Consider the following 21,328-nt stretch of genomic DNA (forward strand, 5'->3'; position numbering starts at 1 on the left):
AATCAGATGTTCATCAAAGTATAAAAATTGGTAGCAAAGTAACAATATCGAAGTGAAAAAATGAGTGTGTCAATCTCGGAGTTTTTATTATCTGATGTTTGAACTATTTTTAACAAAATGGCTATCTAAAAATTTTTATCAGATGGGTTTGGGGAAAGACGGCGTGGGGGGGGGGGGGCTAATTAACCTTCGGTCTCTTTTGACTCTATAAAAGTAAACTCGAACTTTCTATTTTCAGTCAAATGAGCCCTCTCTGAAGTTTATACGAGCATCCCTTCTATAAGAATCCTATATATCCCTACAGTGTAACTTACAACGCCTGTCCCTGGGCCCTGGGGGGTTGTGTCGACCCCGGAGTTTTAATATCTGATGGTTGAACTATTTTTAACAAAATGGTCACCTTAAATTTTATCGGATGGGTTTATCCATCCAATAAACCCTAAGGCGTGGAGGGTGGGAGGGGCTAGTTGCCCTACGATCTTTTTCCACTCTGAGAAAATGAACTATAACTTTTAATTTCCATCCAAATGAACCCTCTCTGAAGTTTATACGAGCATCCCTTTCATAAGAACCACATACGGCCTCAGGACATAGCTTACAATGCCCGCCCCCCGGGCCCTGTGGGGTTGTGTCGACACCGGAGTTTTTGCTATCTGACCTTTGAACTATTTTGAAAAAACGGCTCTCAAATTTCTTATCGGATGGGTTTGAGGAAAATAGGGCGTAAAGAGGGAGAACAGTTGCCCTCCGATCTCTTTTGACTCTTAAAAAGTGAACGAGAACTTTCAACTTCCAATCATATGAGCCCTCTCCGAAGTTTTTACGAGCATACTTTCCATAAGAACCATATATATCCCCAGAGCAATACTTACAACGTTTGCCCCGGGCCCTGGGGCGGGGGGGGTGTCGACACAGGAGTTTTTCTTATCTGACCTTTGAACTATTTTTTACGAAATGGTCATACGTAAAAGAGCTTTTGTTATATGATCTTTGAAATATTTTAAACAAAATGGCTACCTCATATTTTTTATCAGATGTATTTGGGGAAAAAGGGCTTGGGGAGGGGGGGGGCTAGGTGCCCACCGATCACTTTTGAATCTTAAAAAGGGCACTAAAACTCTCGATTTACAGTCGAATGAGCCCCCTCTGAAGTTTATATGACGACCTCTTCTATATGAACTGCCTGTGGGAAAAAATTAATGGAGTGTGGGGGGAGGCTAGCTGCCCTCCAATCACTTTTGACTCTTAAAAAGTGAATTACAACTTTCAATTTCCAATCAAATGAGCCCTCTATGAAGTTTATACGAGCATCCCTTCCATAACAACCATATATGCCCCCAGGGCATAAGCTACAACGCCTTCCCCCGGGCCCTAAGGGGGATGTGTCGAAACCGAAGTTTTTTTTGTTATCTGAACTTTGAACTATTTTAACAAAATGTATAGCTCATCTGATGCATTTAGGACGTGGAGGGGGGGGGGGCTAGTTGACCTCCGATCTCTTTTGACTCTGAAAAAGTGAACAAGAACTTTCAATTTCAGATCAAATGTGCCCTCTCCGAAGTTTATACGAGCATCCTTTCCATAAGAACTATATATGCCCCTAGAGCATTGCTCATAACGCCTGCCTCCGGGCCCTGGGGGGTTGCGTCGACACAGGAATTTTTCTTATCTGACCTTTGAACTATTTTTTAATGAAATGGCTATTATAAAAATTTCATCGTATGGGCTTGGGGAAAAACTGATCGCGAGATAAACAATCTTCAAATCAGTAAAAAAAAAAAAAAAAACTGTAAAAGTTGGATCTGAGTATTTCTTCTCTTTTTGCGCGAACAGGACAATATTAGAAAACACTCCAAAACCTTGCCTTATGCTTCTGATACATCTTAATTAAATTCTGATTATCCTGTGCCATCTGTTGAATTTTATCATGCAAACAAATATTTTCCAAAATAAGGCCATCTATTGAAATGATTCTTTCCTCTTCGGGACTTCGTTTCATTGATTGGTTCAAGTAATGATTAAGTCGGTGCAGTAATTTACGAAGATGGTCTTTTTCATCTGAAAGTTCTTGTTTCTCATCAAGCAGGGCTTGTACATCTTGCTCAAGTGACTGAATCTGCAAGAATTCACTTTTATCAGTTAAGAAAGCTCGCCAAACGATATACACTTCTACTTTACAATTGCTTCCCCGTACTTCTACTTCACTACGCTTCTGCTTCACAAGTCCGTAAAAACATTGTTAATAGATTCTTATTGGATTAATAAAATTTATTTCGACGCAATGGCACTTCGATCTACCATTAATTGTATTTGCTTCAGTTTCGAGTTTTTTTTTTTACAAGGTACTTCTACTTTAGCAATCAACAAAGCAGAAACATTCTGCTATGTTTCTAGTTTAACCATCAAAATATTTTTTAAGCGATTTTTTTAGATTCATGAAATTTGCAGCACATAGTGACTTTATGTACGGCCAACTCTACTTAACTCAATTTCTAGCTATTCGAGCAATTTCTAATGATTGACCAATAACCTAACTCAAGCTACAAAATACACCTAAAATCAGGGGCGTAATTTGCTATGGGGCCGGGGGAACGCAACTCCCCCCCCCACATACCCAAGTTTACCCCCAAGACCTCAGTCCCCCCCCCTCCCTAGCTGAAATTTAATTTCTGATGAAATTCTTGTCAAAACTAAGATAAGCCTGCATAATTCAAGTGTCCAGAGAAACAGGTCAGTTTTCTTTAGTATATCTTTTCCTTTATGGTAATATATGGATCATTTTTCAGTTTTCACTGTCATTTTCATTTGATTTGGGAAGATCAAATCCAAATTGCCCCCTACCCCCAGGATTTTGACAAAATTACGCCACTGCCAAAACACACAGTGTTTTCAATCAGCCGTCCTCTAGTCTATCTTCAACATATCCCACACTGCAAAACCAACTTCCGACAAATATCACTAATCTGTCGCTTCGAGCTTCAGACAGTTTCAAGCTATTCGAACAATTTCAGACCATTGATCTAAAACCTAACTCGAATTACAAAATACATCCAGAAATCACTTTATTTCAAAATAATCATCTTCTCGTCTACCTCCAACACATCCCACACTACACGGCCAACTTCATAATGAATATAAAGAGCAGCTGAACTACTAGAAACATTTGTCTCACTGTTATATTGTAGCGTTATCAAGTTGAAAAACAGAAAGACTTGAGCCTTCTGGATGTACTTTTTAACTTTATCTCTCTATTCCCTTTTCTATCCTATAAACTTCCTAATCCTTATCCTATTCCTTCCTAACTTTCTTATCCTATTAACTATCCTAACCCTTCTGGATGTACTTTTCAACTTTATCTCTCTATTCCCTTTTCTGTCCTATTAACTCTCTAATCCTTATCCTATTCCTTCCTAATCCTTCCTAACTTCCTTATCCTATTAACTATCCTAATCATTCTGGATGTACTTTTTAACTTTATCTCTCTACTCCCTTTTCTATCCTATTAACTTCCTAATCCTTATCCTATTCCTTCCTAACTTCCTTATCCTATTAACTATCCTAATCCTTCTGGGTGTACTTTTTAACTTTATCTCTCTGTTCCCTTTTCTATCCTATTAACTTTATTTTCTATATTAGACATAATTTCTTAATTCAACTGAAATTGCTGATTTGCCACATCATGACTCAAAACTAAGAAAAAACATGATAATTATGCTAACGCGTAATTTGAGAATCAAAAAAGGTTACTTCTTAAGTAGATGGCCCGTTTTATTTGATCCTGTATGGACTCGGAGTTAGATTTTATTAGTATTAATACTAATTTTATTAGTTTATAATATTATTTTATATACTAGTATATACAATATTATAGTAGTATATATAAAATATATATAGTAGTATATACTAGCATATATATATATATATATATATATATATATATATATATATATATATATATATATATAATAATATATATATATACACGTATATATATATATATATATATATATATATATATATATATATATATATATATATATATATATATATATATATATATATATGTATATATATAATATTTATAGTATTAATTTTATTAATACTAAAAAAATATTAATTTTATTAGTATTAAAACTATACGTTATAAACAATGGCTTTTTTTTAATGTAGTGAAGAGTGTTTTAACATAAAGAAAGAAAAACGAGCAAAAATGGGGTTTTTAAATGCCAAATGAGAATACTGAAAAAACACAACAAAGCGAATATTTCGAGAGGACAAACACCTCTCTTCTTCAGCGCTAAAATAAGTAATGTATCCAAGGAAAGTGCCGAAGATAAAAAAAAAACAAAAAAAAACGCGGAAAATCAATGTGAAAAGAACCAAAAAACCAAAGAAAAAACCAAAAGCTTAAAAGATGAATAAAATTCAATAAAAGCCAAAAATTATAAGAATTAAAACCAAATACCAAACAACCATAAATGTGAGTTATTCGCCAATATCCACTATTTGCACAAAATAAAAAAAAATATGAACTGCCATCGACGGACACTAGCGAACAACTGAAGAATAAAGGAAAAGAAAACAATTCATTCACTCAAAAACAAAACGAACCAGCAATTAAATAATTTGGAGAACTATGTCATCTGATACAGGATTTTAATTATTGCATTTCTTGCAGACACCCTTTGAGACCTAAGGGGTTGTTCACGTGTTTGATTATATGACTGGGAAAGTGGTTCAAGGTTTATTTCAGGGATTACGAAAGTATCAGCTTCTCTTCTGAAAAAACGGAAATATGACTCGTTTATTCTTAAATCACCGGAATCTCTGTTTAAAGCTAGACCTAAATTTTGGTATTTATAAATTTCAACAACTTCTCTGTAGTGCTGGACAATACCTTTGCCATGCGAATTAGGCTAGCTTGATTAAACAAAATAGTATGGTCTTGGTTTTCAAAAATGTGCTTTGCAAGGGCAGAGTCAAAGATTTCTGTTTTTTTCCGCTTTTTAAGTGTATCATTAATTGAACTAGAGTGCTGAGTTAATCTATCCGTGAGTCGCTGATCAGTTCTTCCAATATACCAAAGACCACACGAACAAGGAATTCTACAGACACCGGAGTTTTCACTTATCGGAAAAGGGTCTTTATTATCCGCGATTTGCACAAAATCCAAAAGAAAAAAATATGAACTGCCATCGATTAAATTTGTATTTTAACGTTATATGTTATAGGCCTAATGAATGGGAGCAGCCCCTTGCCGCAGTGGGTAGCTAGAATGTGAATTTTGAAATTGTTGTGTCGTAAATTAATGGATGGAGATGAATGAGAAAATTGTTAAAAAAAAATAGTTTTTAGGGAAATGGTAGATAAATGTAATAAGAGAGAAAAGATTATATATGTGAGAAATCAGAAAAGTAGAAAGCTAGGAAATGCCGAGTAAAAGGTATGGTAGATAGGTAGTAATGTGAAAAAAAATGACAGTGAATTATGATGAAATATATTACAAAAAAGCAGGGAGTCTTAGAGTAAAAAATAAAGAAGAAAGAAATGCGATTTATTTTTTTTTTTATATTCAGGAGTACGAAAAAAATAATAAAAACACCCGGGTTGATCCTATCCATTACATGAAGCATCACCAACCCATGGTCAAGAGAGCAAAAGAGGAGAGGAAACAAGAAAGGAAGTTACATCCAGGATAATTCCGTGTAGACCATAGAACGCTGGATAAAAGAAAGGAAAGAAGAATTTGAAACATGAATTAGAAAAGGATTTTGTCTATTTTTAATATTATAGTATATTTTTGAAAAAAAAACAATGGCTATGACGTCATTCATCACCTTGTATATGAAAATGCAGTTTTTCGTAAAAAATTGATTTAATCTAAAACATCACATTTTCTTACTTATAAAAGGCACTGGATGTAGCCATTTATTTTCAAATGAGCCATTAAAGATCTCCCTGTGATATTCTGATAGTCCGCTAGCCCTGGTAGGAAAGAAAAAAGGAGACATATCAGTGCTGCAAATGCCAAAAAGTAATTTTCCTTGTTTTTCAAGGTGGGCAACTGAAATTCTCCTGTATAAGGTTTTTCCCTGGTTGGAATAATAAAAGAAGAACCTCAGAGAATCAGGCAGCTAAGCAAGTAAAATATGACCCTCCACCCAAGAACAGCAAATTTTTAAAAGATGCTTGTATTATATAAACTTTTAGTTACTATATGCCCGGGTTCGTTCTTTACTAGGTTTTATACACCTCTATAGCCATTATATAGATGTCCGCATTTACATTGAATGATTTTTTTCAAAACACGTTGCAACTGCTGCAACCATGACAGAAAAGAAAAAAAATATACTGTCGATGCAAAATATCGTGGTTTCAGCCATTTTCCTTGTTTTTCAAGTCAATAGATCGTCCTTGCTGTTCAAGCCAAGGGACTGTAAATTTCCTTTCTAGGGGTTTCTGATAAGGCGGTTCTAATTAAAATGCGGTTCTAATTAAAATTCTGTCACATTTTTCAACGATATTTAAAAACAAGAATTGGCCAGGTTTTGTTTTCACTAGGTTGTAGCTATCGCTGCAACCATGATCTTGCATACGAAAATACAGTTGTTCGTAAAAAATTGATTTTATTTTACCAATAGTTTTTTCTTACTTACAAAAGGCACTGGATGTAGCAATTTCCTTTAAGATGAGCCATTAAATATTTCTCTATGATATTCTGATAGCCCGATATCCCTAATAGAAAAAAAACACGAGACACATCAGTAATGCAAATGCCAAAAAGTGATTGTTGTCGTTGTTGTTCAAGCAAGGGAACTGTTATTTCCTGTATGAGGTTTACAGCCATGGCGACTCTAACGGTGTGCTTTTTATTTCAATCTAATTTGTTTTCAACATAATTACTTTTGGGTACAAATGGGCCGAGGAACGTCCTTTAATGAGATGCAGCTACCGTTGTAACCATGACGTTTAAGAATGGCTCTTGTTTCCATTTTCCTTCATATTCATAGCTGTCTTTAATTACAGAAGCTTTTACTACACCTAACGATCTACATTTTACTTGCATACCTCTGTATTGGCTTCAGCTCTAAAGCTTTACCCTGAGTAATGGCGGAACTTGTAAACGAATTTTAAGAACGTGACATTTAAGAACGTAAAGTTGAGTTACACACATTTCCAGAAGCATGAAATTTCCGAATTTGTAGACGAGAGACGAACAGAAGTTCAACAACCGTTTTCACGAAAATTTCCCAAAATTAACTACCAAAAACCAGTTCTTCCTTTTATTTTTTTATATACGAAAAATACATAAATACATGCATACACAATTTCTCGCTTAAACAGAGTAGATATTTGAAAACTGAGATGAAAGACCAGAAGATAATAAGGTTTAACCACAAGAAAAACGACAGTAAGGTTTACATACCTTTTTAAGCAGAATTTCCATTTTATCAAGGTGGTTACAAGTTATGTTACATGTGCTAACTTCCTTTTTTCCCTTCATGCCAAGACTCTGCATCCTCAACGTCTGAAAAATGATTTAGGGAAATTCAGATTAGGGGTGATTTAGGGAATGATTTAGGCTAATCAAGGGAAATTCAAAAACAGGTCCATAGAGCCGAAGTGTAAATGCTCTCAGAGGATGTCTTGTGGGATCTGATGAACCCAGAATGTTTTCTTTTGTATCAATTATAGGGAATTTCTCTTGTGTGCAAGCCAAGTAGAACTACTAGTAATTACGCCACTTAACTAATTAAGCCACTTAAGTTACCACCTAACTGGTAAATTAAGCCACTTAACTGCGTTAAAATAAGAATGAAAAAAAATATATAACAATGGCTTTTAGCTTTTTGACGCTTGTATTTACGTCTTAAATATTAGTATAGTATAATATGTTTGACAAAAAAATAACATAAAACACAGGGCCATAGGCATGCAAAAGAACGAAAAAAAAGAGAGCAACACACAGAATGATTAAAAGAGCCAATTAAACAATTTAACAAAACAATTAAAATAAGAAAAACACCATTAAAATACATTTATATAAATGGAATCATCATACAAAACTCACACGGTGGGTCATGGCCACACGAATAAACCGCATCAGAATCATAACACTAATAAAACACCCATTTTCTAGCAAATTTTACAACCACTGCTCTTCCCCTTATCCACTCCAAAATTTCCTTTATCAAATACCTTAAACCTTAGCATTACCCAACAAAATTCAACAGAATTTTCCTCTCACTCTCCACACATTGAACAACTGTTAGGACAACATTGGAAAGCCAATTTTATAAACGAGTTTTCACGAAAACTTACATTTAAGCCATAAGAGCTCCAACCAAACACTTATTTATATGGTATACAAATGGTCAGAATGCATTGACTGATTTACATATATATTAAGTAAGAAATTTTTTTTTTAAAGTTTACCAGTAGGTATTGTTAATTTCTTTAGAAGTTAGAACAATGCTCTCACTTAGAAATCCAGTCTGGGAGGGGGCTAAAGCTCAGTCTTACTCTGGACAAGACCTTGAATAATTTAAAAGATGTGTTGTGAAAAAACCAGAGGAAAGATTGCAGCATTTTGCAGAAGGAATGCATATTTTAAAATAAAAGGTGAATAATTCTAATAATTTTCTGCCAACCGGGGAAATAGACTGAATGGGAAAATAAATTAGAGAAAACTCTAGTTTGCCAGGAGTCAGATGTTTTTAGAACTCCAATCCGAAAGTTACTTAAATGCTATACAAATGGCCAGGTTGCTTTGACTTGTTTACAGATATGTAAAATAGGAAAAGGAAATTTTAAAGTTTACCAGTAGACATATATCATTTTCTTTAGAAGTTAGAACAATGCTCTCACTTAGAAATCCAGTCAGGGATGGGGGCTAAAGATCAGTCTTACCCTGGACAAGACCTTGACTAATGTGAAAGATGTGTTGTGAAAAAAAAGAAGAAAGTTCGCAGCACACCAAATACACATTTTAAAACAACAAGTAAATAATTCTAATAATTTTCAGCCAATCGGGAAAATAGATTGAATAGGAGAATAAACTAGAGAAAACTTGCGTTTGCCAGGAGGTCAGATGATTTTTTAACGAGAATTCCTTATAGGGATTCAGCTCCATAAGCCCTCATCCCCAATCTTTTGAGATTTCCACAGAGCTTATTGTGAAAAAAAAAGAATTCAGTGGCGTCAATTCGTGGAAATTAGCGGGGATGAGGGAAATATGTTTCTCAAAATCTAGGAGGTGTTTTTTTTTCAATTCTTTCAATGACACTAGTAAAAAAAAGCCATTTTTTCAAGGAAAATATCGAAAAAAAGGATTTTTGAAAATCCAGGGGGGAGGGAGGTAGCCTCCCTTCCCATTGACGCCACTGGGAGAATTTGAGGAGAGCTGGGATATATACATATTTTTTTTTTACTATATTGTACTTCCAAGAAAAAGCTTGGGAAGATTTGTCTTTGCGATCAAAAGTTGCAAAAGGAAAGAGCAAATCACATTTCCTACTATCAAATATCAAAATACCAGCTTCCTTGTTACCCAGAAGAATGAAGATTACACCTTTATATTAAGTACATTTATTTCATCATCTTTGTTGCAAACTGATGTAATATTGAAAAACATCTTGCAATAAGCATATGAAATCACATTTGCACTGGGAATTATCTTTTCTCGTACTAGTAGAACAGCACTAGAAGTGATTGTGATTAATATTCCGGGCATGCCTGTAGAAATTGAAAGAGTTGATGATATTAAATGTCTTGGAATAATAATGGATCCGAATTTATCTTCGAATGAAACTGTCAAGACATATGGAAAGATGAATCATCTAAAATTAATTCTGCCCTTTTTTGCCCTGAAATTTCTTTATCATTCTCTAGTATATACACAAATTACTGTCCTTTTATTTTTTCTAATAACTTTAAAACTAATGTTCTTCCCCTTCAGAGGCAACAAAATGAAGCTCTGCGTATATTGAACAATTGCCTGCCTATCCTGTATTCTTACCAAAAGTGTATTCTTCAACGAAAAGTGTGTATCAAATATTTGACATCCTTTTACTTGATCTTTTCCCTTCTGTTCTTTGTATGATAAATCATGTTCAACGACTCTTGTCTGATTATTTTTATTTGTATAATATTTTTTTTTAGGATAATAATCAGATCGTGCATGCTTATTTGACCTATGGCAGTTCTGCAGTTTGTCAGCCTGTAATAAAACCTGAAAGGTCCCGTTTTTCACCACACCAGCATTATATATATTTGAAATAAATTTTGCAGTTTTGTAGATTTGAATATATCCCTAGTTAATAATAAAATTGGACTAAGGAATCATTTAATTAGTGTACGAAGTCTACTATTGGAGAGTTTTGGCAAATCTTAAAGCGGACTTTATCAAGAGTACAAGGCTAACAGAAAGCGACTGAACGTCAAGTTAAATTTCAGTTTGATAATGCTTATATTTTTAGAGCTTTAGAGATTAGAGCTTATATTTTGTGTTCCAGGAATTTCATTACAACATGAGAAACAACATTATATCTAAGCCAATGATGATTAGGCAACTTGAAACATAGCCTTATTTTTCCAAATTACAATGTAAATATAAATATTTAATATTTGCAGAACATACTTTATTGTCTAGTTCTAAATCCTCAATTCTTTTTTCATAGAGATAGATTTTCTCTTTCAGAGTTGAGTTTTCTTCTGCAAACTCCATTAGTTTGCTCGTGTCTAGCCCCATGTGTTTTATTTGCTTTTTCAATGACTGAAGAGCAAGAGCTAGAGCCTCTTTGTCCATTTGTACATTTTCCAGCTCCTGGGAAAGGATTAAAAGAGCTTCAGTCTTACTTTTCAGTTGACGCTCTAGAACACCAACGGAAACCTAAAAAGAGAAAAAAGGGCTCCACTTGATTATCAAATGATTTTATACAAGTTAATATCACCAGTTTTAATCCCCTTAAGCTTCTTCTTAGAAGGGAGTGTGGAGTAATATAAAAATTGAACTACAAAAAAAATGCCTAGAGTAGAAGCAAATTCTCCATTTAACGTAAATGAGGGAAGCAAAACTTAGGGACATTTCTACCCACACAAGATAACCTTATTTTTCTGGTAAGATTGTGGGAAAGGCGCATCAAAACATACAGGACATAGGAACAACATGTTAAAGCTTTCGGAGGGGGGAAGATTTCTTTCCAGTTTAAGAGAAAATGAAGAGGGATTATGGTTGTCCCTAGAAACTGTTGCTCTGATTGTAAGTTCTTTGTTTAGAGCTTATTGATTAATCCCTAACCTAGAAAAGTCAAAATTTTGGGTCTTTCAGAGAAGTTCAAAGTCAGGTAAACTATGGCAGAATGTTAATATTGGGACTTTTTCCAAAAAAAGAGTGGATTTCTTTAGTTATTCAGGTGTATACATAAATTATACACTTTAATTTAAAGTGCATATTATAAAAATTGGTGAGACAGTGTCCAGAAATTTTGGTTGTTTGCATAATTAAAGTCTTTATACCAAATTATGAGAACCTTATATTCTGCGTCAATCAAATATTATTTCAAGTATTATCTAAGTGTAAGAATGTTAACTTTCCCTTCATATCTACAAGGGCCAATTTTTAGCTCCTCTTACAAAGAGTGAAAAATTATCTGAAGCATTTAAGAAATAATTAAACAAAGAATTGGGATGTTAAGTCTTATTGCTTCAACCAGAATGTCTTATTAACTGTGTCTAGAAAGATCAGTCTAGAAAGCCAATGCTGTTTTTCCTTTAAAACTCACAGTGTAATTGCTTTGAGATATCAATGGTATCAATTGGCCAAAATTTAGGGGGGGGGGGTTAAATTTTATTTTTAGTATCTAGGGATGGGACAATTTTTTCAATTTTTCAATGAAAATACCATAAAAGACGTTCGTCAATGAAAATATCCCCCTAAAATATATTTTTCAAAATCTAGAGGAGGAGGTAGAAACATTTAGTCAGCTCAGCCCCACCCCAATCCATCGACGCCACTGTGAGTAATACCAGCCTTTTGGTCAATATTATCCAGTAAGCTTAAACTTTCTCTGTTCAGCACTCTTGAAAGAAATCAGGCATGTCAATGAGCTGCAAAACAAAGATCAGGTTTTGTTTTTAGGCTGGTGTTACATCTTGCTTAATTTGTGTGAATTTAGTAATGTGTTCAAAGGAAAAGACAAATATATTTATTTTACTTGGGGGAAGTATAAATTCAGGAAAAAGAAAAAATAACAAATTGACTAGCATTCCTTTGTTTATATGGTTGCTGAACAGTGGAATGGTCTGCCATTAGAAGTAGTAGAGTCAACTAATGTACAGGTATTCAAGCAGAGAGCTAACAGAGCTACATTCTATAAAAATCGGTTTGTTATCTGGTATAGCCAAACATGTTTTGTGTATATATTTTATCTCAAATATTTACTTTCATCCATTCCGTTTTGTTTTATATGTCTAATTTTGTGATGTGTGTACCTTAACAATATTTACTTTATAAGCTCTAAGCATTGAGCTTAATGCTATTCTGTATCAATAAATATAGTAAATCTTGAACAAAATAATCACTTTTTTGGAGGGGAGGGGCAGTGGTGCAAATAATCCTTTATGTATATATGTACATGTCTTTGATGGTAAGAAAACCATACCAAAGTAACCAAAACTATAAAAAAAAATATATGAAAACCCTATCAGACAGTTTGTGATAGATGGAGTGGGTTCAAAAATAATACCACCACTTCTTGAATGGAGCCTTAGGTGATTATATCAAACCGATAGTCCAAGAATCCTAGAGAAAGCTTATTCGAACAGAAATTAAGAGTTCCAGTGCTCTTTTTAAGTGACCAAAAAATGGAGGCCAACCAGCGCACCTCCAAAACCCCTTTTTCCCAAAAAACATCCAATCAAAATTTTGAGATAGCCATTTGGTTCAGAATAGTTAAAGGGTTTAATAACTATACCTCTGGAGAGAATAAGATCCCCCACAGCCCCTGGGGAAAAAGCTGTAAGTTATGCAACTTGCTAATTGCTTAAATATAGTACTGTATTTGTTCTTTGGGAAATACACAGAAATTTTCAGGAGGAGGAGGTGATTTCCCATGGGAAAAATTTTCCATGAGGAGTAAATATTCCATGGGGAGTGGTACTTTTTATTCGTCTTATTTTTGCTTTGGATGCACAATTTTACATGTAGAGAAAATATTCCAGGGTACATTTCAGTGGGGATGGAATTGTCTGAGGGGGTTTTCTTGTGGCAAATGTGGGCAATGTCCACAAGGGCGTTATGGGGTAATATCTACCTTCTTATTACAGTGAAACGTCTCTGACATTTATTTTAATCCTTCATTTAACAAAACTGAGTTGCTTCACAATACAGTGATGGATAGGGGCATAACAACTATTATGAAGGAGAAGTGGTGGGTCATTGTGCAGGGGGGGGGGGGGGTAGATGCCTAAAGGAATATATTTTAATGGCTAAATTTTCCAAGCCTCAATGAGCCTTCAGATAAATACAGAATGAACTTTGGGGAATGGTTATCTGATCCTTCTTGGCTTGCAGGGATATTTTGGGTCTAAACCATTATTAGGGTAAAGGCTCCAATAATTTGACAGCGCAATTTTGGAACCACTGTCGAAATTTTCCTTCAAAACAGGATAACTCCAACAAGGTGTGACCTGGAACACCATCTCTTGAAGCCCTCATTATATTTTAACAATGCCAACGTGGACACTATAGGCCTATCCAATACACTTAGATAAGAAAAGAATATTCAATTCAATCAGTTTCCTGTTTTCAACACAAAATGAGCTCCTGACAATTTTTTAGCTATGTAATGTTCAAACTGTCATTACTTGGTTATTTTTAGCAAAAAAAAAAGTCGGGATCAGCACCAATGCATCAAGATACATCTAATCTTCTCTAAAATGTAGCCACATTGGCTTTTTCTTGATAAAATAAAATTAAAATGACAGCTAATATTATTTTGACAAAACTATGTTCCAAGCATCGAAAATTCTTGTCTGATGTAGAGGAATACAAGGCCAACTAAAAATTTTCCTTCACCCAAATGCAAACGTTAATATTGGCTTCTATCATGAGATTCATTTTTTTAGAATATCTTGTAGTAACCTTGTCGAAATTTTCGACAGACAGCAACAGGCCCTGTCGAAACATAGGTGACTCTGTCAAAAGTTCACTAACATGTAAAACAGATGAGAAACAATTGGTGTCAAAATCCAAGAGTTCTCTGATGAAAACAGTTGTCAAATTTACGGGTATTTTCTCAACAACGAGAGATTTAGATGATTATTATTTCTAATCATATTTCACATGAAAAAAAAACATAAAAAAAGGTTTTTATTAAATCATAGTTTTACTGGTTTACTGCTGGAGGCTAGATTTTTCCATCATTTGAAGAACTGCCACTTGGCCTCATACCATGTTCATATTTTGAAGCATTTGACTTGGTTTATCACAACATCCTAATTCATTTATCACTGAATAACTTTGAAGTAGACCCTCTCTTAGTAAATTTTGTATATGTTTTCTTTCAAAAAGATCCCAAGTTATAAAATATAAATATGTTCTCTCTGATCCCTCCCTACTTGATGTAGAATTCTGTAAGAAACCTTCTTATGACAACTCTTATATCTAGTATTGATTAATGAAATTGGCAAGAGAGTCCTTTAAAGGTGTTGATGAGTAGATTACCTGCTGATCCTCAAAGTATGCCACAGAAATACCAGAAGTGGCCCCATCAAAATCCTACCCATGTTTAGGATGAGGCTAAGAACTTACATACAAACATAAATTCTACTAAGTCAATTATAATAACAATAAACTTCTTAAGATTCTTGAAATCCACTCCTGTTTTCTTTATACCCTATTCCACCAAATGCTATTGAAACATACTCAACTCCTTGGTGTCACACATTTCTAATAATCTTAAGTAGGACATGCATATTTCAAGGATTCTGGAATTTCCAGACAAAGGATAGTTAAAACTAAAATTTTTAAGGTGGATTAAAATGGCAGATTAACTTTGAAATGCCCAAATGTTAACAACATTTTCACTGTGAACAACAAAGAAATCTTTGCTGGACCATTAAAGCTGAAAGGAAGTGGCCCATTCTAGATAGCATTTGGAAATACTATTCTTGTGGCATATATGCAAAAATATGAAAAAAAGAAAAAAGGCATATGACCTAGGTAACACAATAACACTCCATATGATTATCTAATTCCGTTCCTATACCTGAGACAATTTTTTTAGTTTTTTGTTTCCTATATCTGAATAGTGTTTTATACATTTACACATTAAACAAAGTTGAAGAAAAACAAAGAAATAAAGTAAAAAGAATAGGCATGTTGAATTCACAAGGATCCACCCGCAAGAATTCCCCAAGTATTTCGACATGTGTCAATTTAGGGTTCCAACTAATGTCAAAACAGGTAACTTTTTTGTTCTGTTGAATTTGTAGGTGTCAACAGTCCAATGTCAGAAAATTAGAGCTTGGTATCCTTTTCTGATAAAACTTCAAACTTCTAATTAAACAGTAAGATTCCTAGATGTTATTCCTACATATTGAAACCCTTTTAAAACCAAAAGTCTTTAAGTTAGGCCTTCCAGAGTGGAAAAAGTGATTTTTTACAAAAACTGTCAAATCATTGGTGCCTTTACCCTATTTGTTTGGAGGAAAGGGGGTGATTAATAGTGCTTCCACGATTTTTGTTTTCAGCAATTTTAAATGGTAATATTTCTCATTTTGTATTTATATACAATATTTAAATTTAATGAACAGGGGCATACAATGTATTTAAACATCAGAGAACCCTATTCAAGAGGTAGTCCCTTCTAAACAAATGTGGAATATGTATTTTTTTTTCTCTCTCTTCTGAGAAGAAAGGGCATGGAATCATGTTTATTGGATAGTTTGTTTGTTATTGTCTAGGGGGATGGCATCAAGCAAATAGTCCTAGAAATTTAAGAGATTGTTCATTCCATTAGAAATAAAAACATTCTTATATGTTCTTTTTAAGTTGGCCTAACTAAAAAGATTGTGCCATATCAATGTGATGCTCTCTGCCATTTTATAGCCCTGAATTACAATTTTGAACCAAAGATTACCAAGTTGTTCTCAATTGGAAAACTTGAGATAGCAGCACAATTTAGAATTTAAAATTACTGAAAAACTATATAGGTTACTAAGCTTTCCAATTTTAAGAGGCAGTAAAGCCTTTTGGTGGCACATTCATTCCTAAAGAGTTACATGACTCATACAAAATGTTTTAAACAACCAATCACAAGCAAAGAAAAACATGAAACAAGACACAAAGCAATATACATGAACAAATAAACTCAATTCAATTGGCAAGTTTACTACTTTTTGGTTATTATGATGCTGCCTTCCAAGGAGGAATAATTGCATAGTATTGTAGTTTTTCATAGTTTTATTTAGCGAACAAAAAATCACATTTAATCATTGGTCATTTTAAGGGTTCTAAATTGAGCTAGTTATGGTAACTAATAGTCTAGGGTAATATACCCAGCAGTTGATATCTCATCAACTTTTCTAACCCATAGTTGGTATTTAGAGCCTTCTATCCCTGGAAGGCTCTATTTAATTAGCGGAATCTATTACTTTGCCAATTATTCATGTATATTAGCTTTGTGCATTGTTTACCTTTTTTTAAATTTTCCATCTTTTTCTTTACTTGAGACTGCTTTTTTAAGAACCTCAATTCAATTGGTAATTCTATTACTTATTTATTATTATAATGCTTCCTTTAAAGGGGGGAACAATTGTTTTTTGTTTTTTTTTCATATTTTTACTTACCCAATAACAACTGAACTTTTAATCATGGGCCATTTTAAGGGTCTAAATGGAGCTTGCAATGGTAGCAATTAGCCTAGGGCAAGGTACCCAATAGTTAGACAGCCAATTACCACTTCAACAATTACACCACTATAAAGCCTCTATTAAACCACCTAGAAAGTATCCTAGATTGTTTTATCATTAGATTTGTCTAAATATTCTTTGGTCTACAGTTGAATTTTATCATGGGCACACATTTTAAGCTTGAATACTGCCCAATCTTTGACAAAGGATCTTGAAGTTAGAACAAATGTTTCTTTGATTTCTAAGCAGCAAATCCTAACTAAACCAGTCCCAATCACCACTTAATCTAAACTATCTAAGGCAATCTAGCCTACATCAGTGGGCTCTAAGATTAGGTGCCCACTTTCAGGGGAAGATCCTGGGGGTGGTTTTAGGGGCATCTACCACCCCAGAAAGTTGAAAGTTTGCACAGTTACAGATGGATGCCAATGGGGAGTCCAAGTTTCATTGGTACTGCACTCTTCCCAAAAACAAATTCTATATCTGAAATGATTTGATTATTTTATTACTTAAGAAGTTGTTGTTTATTTGTATTTTTGTTTTCAGGTGCTTGGGTCTAATATACGCATCTACTAATTGGATTGACGTGAGCCAAGTTGCATAGTTTCAGAAGCAGAAGTTTTAAGAGTTCAACATGGACAGTACACCAGCTCCATCAATCAATTGGCCAAGCCACAATCTCCAATCCAAATGGAGAAGATTCAGAAGATTGTGAGCTCATGTTCTAAGGTCCACTAAGTAGGAAAACCAATACAGTCAAATGCTTGTACTTACTGATCTGGGCTGGAGAAAAAGGGCAAGATGTATTCTCCACTTGGACTTTAACTGACACAGAGCAAAATAAGCCAAAAGTTAATCTGGATAAGTTTGAGAACTATATTCAACCAAGTGCAAACCTCATCTTTGCCAGATACATTTTCCATCAGAGAAACCAAAAGGATAGAGAGACCATCAAATTGTATGTTACTCAGTTAAAAGTGCTAGCAAAGGACTGTGAATTTAGCACTCTGGAAGACCAGCTTGTTTGACATTGATTGATATTTGGAGTCAAGAATGTAATAAGGCTGGTAGAGCATGATATTGAACTTTCGTTCAAGATCAACACTGGTACAGAGGCCAACATTTCGCCACTGAATGACTTTGATAAATTGGCAAAAAAGCCAGCAATGCTACTTACTGTGGATGTGCTCACCAGTTATACTGGAAGACAACTGAAGGTACTGAGGACCGTCAACCTCAAAGTTAAGTTCAAGAGCCGAAACCCCCAGATCCATACTTTCCATGTAGTCTGCAGGGATAGTGACCCCGTCCTCAGCCGCCATTCTAGAGAACGGATTCAGCTGATGAATTCTGCCCTCAGCATGCACAGTCCTTCCTGAATTAGGCCAGGACTACAAAATCTTTTAAATTAGTTCAGTGAGGTTTTTGAAGGCATAGAAACACTGCCTGGAACCTGCAAGATATATCTAAAAGAGGGTGGAGTCCCTACTGTACAGCTACCAAAGCAAATCCCATTTGCTCTGCAAGCTAAGTTCAAAGAAGATCTGGAAAGGCTGGACTCATTTGGGGTCATAGAAAAAGTGACCAAGCCAACACACTGGGTAAACTCTTTGGTCCTAGTAAGAAAGACAGATGGGTCACTCAGGATCTATTTAGACCCTGTTGACCTAAACAGAGCAATTGAGAGACCACATAACCCTATACCCTTATTTGATGAAGTAGCAGCAAAGTGCAAAGGCACCAAGAAATTCTTTAAGATGGATGCCCTAAATGGATACTGGTCGATGGTGTTGGACAAACCATCCTTTGATTTGACAATGTTCAACACCATGTACAGTCAATATAAATGAAATCAACACCCATTTGAACTTTTTTCAGCACAGGACAAATACCAGCAGAAAATGGAGGTCTTTGGGGAACTGAACGTTGGGCTGATTGTTGATAATATTGCAGGCAATGGCTGTAACAATGCTGCACACAACGCCAAGCTGAGAGCAGTACTCCTAATCGCAAGAGACAAAGGAGTGCAGTTCAATAGAGAGAAATGTGTCTTCAATACTACTTCCATCACCTACTTTGGACACAAATTAACAACAAGTGGCATTGCCCCAGATCCAGAGAAAACCAAGTTGTTAGAAAACATGCCTGCACCCCAAAACTAGGAAGAACTACAGACATTGTTAGGAATGTATAATTACCTATCCAGATACATCCCCAACTTATCAACGCTTAATAAACCCCTTCAAGACCTGTCAAAACAGCATAAGTTTGAATGGACTCCAAGCCACAAGGATGCCAAGAGAGGGATTCAGGATGCAATTTGTCAAAACCTCTCATACTTCGACCAAGAAGCCAAGGAGATTGAGGTGATTACAGATACCTCCCACTATGGTCTGGGCACACAACTGACAGTAGTTGGAGCAACCATCACTTTTGCTATCTTGCTCTCTGAGTGAGACAGAGCAGCACTACTCGCAAATTGAAAAAGCTATGCTTGGAATAACATTTGCTTGTAAAAGATTCCACCAATATCTGTTTGGAAGAACAATCTGCATGACCACGGATCACAAGCCCCTGGAGTTGATCTTTGGGAAATCAATACAAAAGGCACCTCCAAGGCTGCAGCAAATGATGTTGGCTGCTCAGCCGTATGACATCATGCTGAGATATAAATCTTGGAAGACCATTCCTGTAGTGGATGCCCCATCTTGCCTGCATCTTGCAGATATAGACATAGAGTCACAAGTGGACTTGGAAGTTGTGGTTCACTCGGTGCTTCAAATTATATCTATAGCAAGCCAAAGGCTAGTCCAAATATGCCAAGAAACAGCAAAAGACGAAATATTTGAGCTTCTGATGCAGACAATACAAGTAGGCTTGCCCTTCTGGAATTACTGCCAAGAGCTGGCAGAACTTGATTGCTTTGTGGTAAAAAGAAAGCATATAGTCTTCCTGAGATGCATGAGAGCAGGCATATTAGACCAACCACACTCCTCTCATTTGGCAGTGAGGAAGACTAAAGAGAGGGCCAGAACTTCTGTGTTCTGGTCAGGCATCACACAAGATATCAAGAGAATGGTCAGCCAGTGAGAAGTATGTGCCAAGTTTGCCCCAAGCCAACAGAAGGAGCCGATGATCCCACAAAAAATATCAGACTACCCTTTCCAGCATTTAGCTGTTGCCTGTTCCAGCTCAATGGACAAGATTACATGGTCACTGTTGATTACATGAGTCAGTTTTTTTAGGTTGATTACCTGACAAACACCATATCACAGCAGATCATAGCCAACCCAAAATCTCATTTCAGCCAATATGGAATTCCTGAGTGACCCACAACTGACAACAGCCCCCAGTTCAGTGGGAAGGAATTTGAGCAGTTCATCACCAACTGGCAAATCATCCATTCAACCTCAAGCCCCAATTACCCCCAGTCCAATGGCATGAGTGAAAAGGGCATTCAGATGGCTAAAAGACTTTTGATGAAAGCCAGCAAGAGTGATCCATATTTGACACTCTTGGAGTACCAAAACACACTCATTGATGGTTTTGCCCCCACTCAAATAATGATGGGACACCAGTTGAGATCTCTCCTGCCCAGTATCACACAGATACTCGAAAAGAGGAAGAAAGCCCAAGAGGCCCAAAGCAAGTACTATAATCGAGATGCAAGGAGTGTGAAACTGCTAAAAATAGGTCAGAAAGTATGGGTCCAGTTGACTGACCTGGGACCCTGGAAGAAGGCAATGGTTTGTAAAACCAATGATAACTCTTGTTCATACTATGCTCATCTTGAAGAAGGAGGGAAATTCCACTGCAACAGAATTTACATTAAACCAAGACAATACCCAACCATGATGTACCCACATGACAGCAAAAATTTCCAAGCAAAAACCCAACCTGCCAAAGAACAGCAGGTATCAATGAGCACCTTGCCTCCCAAAAACGTGCCTGATTCCATAGACAAACCCCACAACTGCAGGCCCTGTTAGAGCAGAGTCTCTGACACCAAGGGTCAGTATCAAAGAGAAAGAAGCAGAGGCCACAGATCTGGTTTAGGCAGAACAGAATAGCTACAGAAGAAGCACAACAGTCACTTGTTCTGGTTGGCAGGTCAAAACACTGGCCAATTGAATTTGAGCATTGACAAAAGTCATTGTTGAATTACATCAAGAAAAGAAGGAAGATGAAATGATTTTGTTGTTTTGTTACTTAAGAAGTTGTTGTTTATTTGTATTTTGTTTTCAGGTGCTTAGGTCTCATATATGTATCTACTAATTGAATTGACATGAGCCAAGTAACAAGTTTATTGCAATATCTGCCTATATTTATAAATGATATATCTTTATTGTGATTTTGATTCAAGATTAGGCAATGTCTGAGTACTAGGGGCATTACACAACTATATTTGGAAAGA

The 21,328-nt window shown here is 35.4% G+C and overlaps 1 protein-coding gene across 1 annotated transcript in view; it reads right to left on the reverse strand.

The window, feature by feature from the left end:
* The window catches only part of LOC148950896 (coiled-coil domain-containing protein 149), a 42,494-nt gene that overhangs the window by 18,298 nt on the left and 2,868 nt on the right, over positions 1-21,328 (reverse strand). Inside the window, exons 2-4 of the mRNA XM_089090062.1 lie at positions 10,640-10,891; positions 7,427-7,528; positions 1,865-2,116 (exon numbers count right to left, since the gene is read on the reverse strand). Of these exons, the coding sequence (XP_088946188.1) occupies positions 1,865-2,116; positions 7,427-7,528; positions 10,640-10,891 (606 nt within the window). The remainder of the gene's footprint in view (positions 1-1,864; positions 2,117-7,426; positions 7,529-10,639; positions 10,892-21,328) is intronic.

Source organism: Artemia sp. Qi Xiang Cuo, chromosome 6, assembly GCF_049724085.1.
Source record: "Artemia sp. Qi Xiang Cuo chromosome 6, ASM4972408v1, whole genome shotgun sequence".
Taxonomy (NCBI): Eukaryota; Metazoa; Arthropoda; class Branchiopoda; order Anostraca; family Artemiidae; genus Artemia; species Artemia sp. Qi Xiang Cuo.